At 40.5% G+C, this 1,891-nt stretch overlaps 1 protein-coding gene and 1 long non-coding RNA gene across 3 annotated transcripts in view; one reads left to right on the top strand and one right to left on the bottom strand.

The window, feature by feature from the left end:
• LOC104768444 (probable protein phosphatase 2C 67) overlaps positions 1-1,178 on the bottom strand; it is a 9,766-nt gene extending 8,588 nt beyond the window's left edge. Inside the window, exons 1-3 of one of the 2 annotated variants that reach the window (XM_019242424.1) lie at positions 773-1,178; positions 329-690; positions 10-181 (exon numbers count right to left, since the gene is read on the bottom strand). In XM_019242424.1, the coding sequence (XP_019097969.1) occupies positions 10-181; positions 329-690; positions 773-1,064 (826 nt within the window). In that variant the 5' untranslated portion in view covers positions 1,065-1,178. The remainder of the gene's footprint in view (positions 1-9; positions 182-328; positions 691-772) is intronic. The other variant, XM_010492436.2, reaches the window with a different exon arrangement.
• LOC104768445 overlaps positions 1,599-1,891 on the top strand; it is a 7,759-nt gene continuing 7,466 nt past the window's right edge. The window contains exon 1 of the long non-coding RNA XR_002037058.1: positions 1,599-1,848. This is a non-coding gene — a long non-coding RNA (uncharacterized LOC104768445). The remainder of the gene's footprint in view (positions 1,849-1,891) is intronic.

Genomic DNA, 1,891 nt, shown 5'->3' with positions numbered 1-1,891 from the left:
AAAGCCCATCTGAAGCAAGAATCATAAACTCGTCTTTTGGAGTAAGCCGGGTAACGGTGACTGATGGATCCGCAGTAAGGATTGGCTTAGTGAAATGTTCTGGTAATCTGAACTTGGGCAGCAAAGGTTCTCTGTTGAACTCTGCTCTTTTGAGGTATGCGTCACCTATGGATTTTGTTACCTGGTCAAAGGTCATAACACAATTGCTAGTCAGTTTTAGGGATGGCTTCGATAGATGATTTTTTAAAGCTTTTGTATTCCCTAGAAACTTATGAGACAAAGCTCTGTGCAGGTTTTCAAATGTGTAATCATCATGTATATATGTTACCTGGATGACGCCTTTCACGCGCCACATGTTGTGCTTCATCACAAGAATGTTGGGGTCATTAGGATGCATTGACCATAGTTCTTGCCTTGCAGACTCTAGATTGGCATTGTGTTCTACCGATAATTGAACAGCTCTCACTCCACCTCTCTCAGATCTGCCCAGCACAGCTCTGGAATCTCCCGTGTTTGCAATATACACCAATCCGTTGCATATCACTCCTGCCAAGCAACAAGACCCTACTGATGCCATCTGTGGGTTCGTGGGCCATTGCTTCTTCACTGCCTTGAGAAAATCTTTGTCTGTCTCTGCAAATGTTTTGCTGATCACCTGCTCTGAAATCTCCATACCCTCAGAGGCAAACACTGTTCATGTCAGACATAAGTGTTAGCATGCCTGAAATATCCAAGAGTGAGGAAATAAAGAATGAGAATGGTGGTATCTTACTCTTTAACTTGGGGAAGATGTTGTCTGCAATGAATCTGGAAGCCTCTGGACCTCCATGGCCATCGTATACTCCAACAAATGTGCCTTGAACTGTCGTATTGTTGAATGTCAGTGGCCCTGATTCGATCTGGCACTGATCCTCCATCACACTGTTGGCTTGGATCATTGCCATCGAAAACTCTCCAAAGGTGTGAAGGCCAAGATCTTTATACCATGTCAAGCCATCAATCTTTGTGGGATTGATCTTACTTCTCTCCATGCTGGCACCTACTCTCCAACAAGGTTTAACCATCTTCCCAGGTATGTACTCTTCGAGCAATATCCTTAATATAAACAGATAAAATTATACGGGTTAAACTGATGGGAAAGCAGTGGTGCTGGTTGTGATTTTTGAGTTTCAAGTTCAAGAAAAGGGACCATATATATATATAGCCGTGGAAGCCCTAGAATAAGTGTGAAGGTGTTGGAAACCAGGGAAAGAGGACAAAAAGGTATGGGTCAAAATAACTGAAAAATTAAATGATTCTGAGAGTTAAGACAAGAGGGCAGTAGTTTAAAGTGGATATTCAGAGATTCTCCTCTTTACTGTTCCATGATGATCCTCTGTCTTAGTAGGGTTAAGTAAAAGCTGTCATATTCTTTTCTACGTTCTGCTATATTTATATCATGTAGTATTATTTGCTTTAAAAGCGTCTCTCCTTGCTTACAAGTTAATCTTGTAAAGTTGGAAAGCAAGAATGTTCACAGCCAAAACAGTCACAGTTAGACTAAATGAAAACATCTGTACATGAATATATTATATGATTTATGACTTCTTAGTAGTACTAGTAAATGTCTGTTTTCACATTGGTTGTTTGTTAGTGTCTTTATACCTCATTATCTTGTAATTTGATAATTTGTGGGTAGAAAATGGATAGAAAAAGAAAGGTCATAGGATGCATGTGTGGGCGTGGGTTTTTGGAGCATTGAACTTGGAACCATTTAAAGTTTTGAGAGCTGAGAAAGACTGAAGAGAGAGGAGAGAAGACATTTGTGGGGCGACTGAGGAACACTCTTAGCTGTCTTAACCCCTACAGGTTTTGCCCTTTTCTCAGTCTCTTGTCTTCTTTTTTACTTTAT

Source organism: Camelina sativa, chromosome 20 (genome assembly GCF_000633955.1).
Source record: "Camelina sativa cultivar DH55 chromosome 20, Cs, whole genome shotgun sequence".
Lineage (NCBI taxonomy): Eukaryota > Viridiplantae > Streptophyta > Magnoliopsida > Brassicales > Brassicaceae > Camelina > Camelina sativa.
This window is presented reverse-complemented; position numbering and strand designations above follow the sequence as displayed.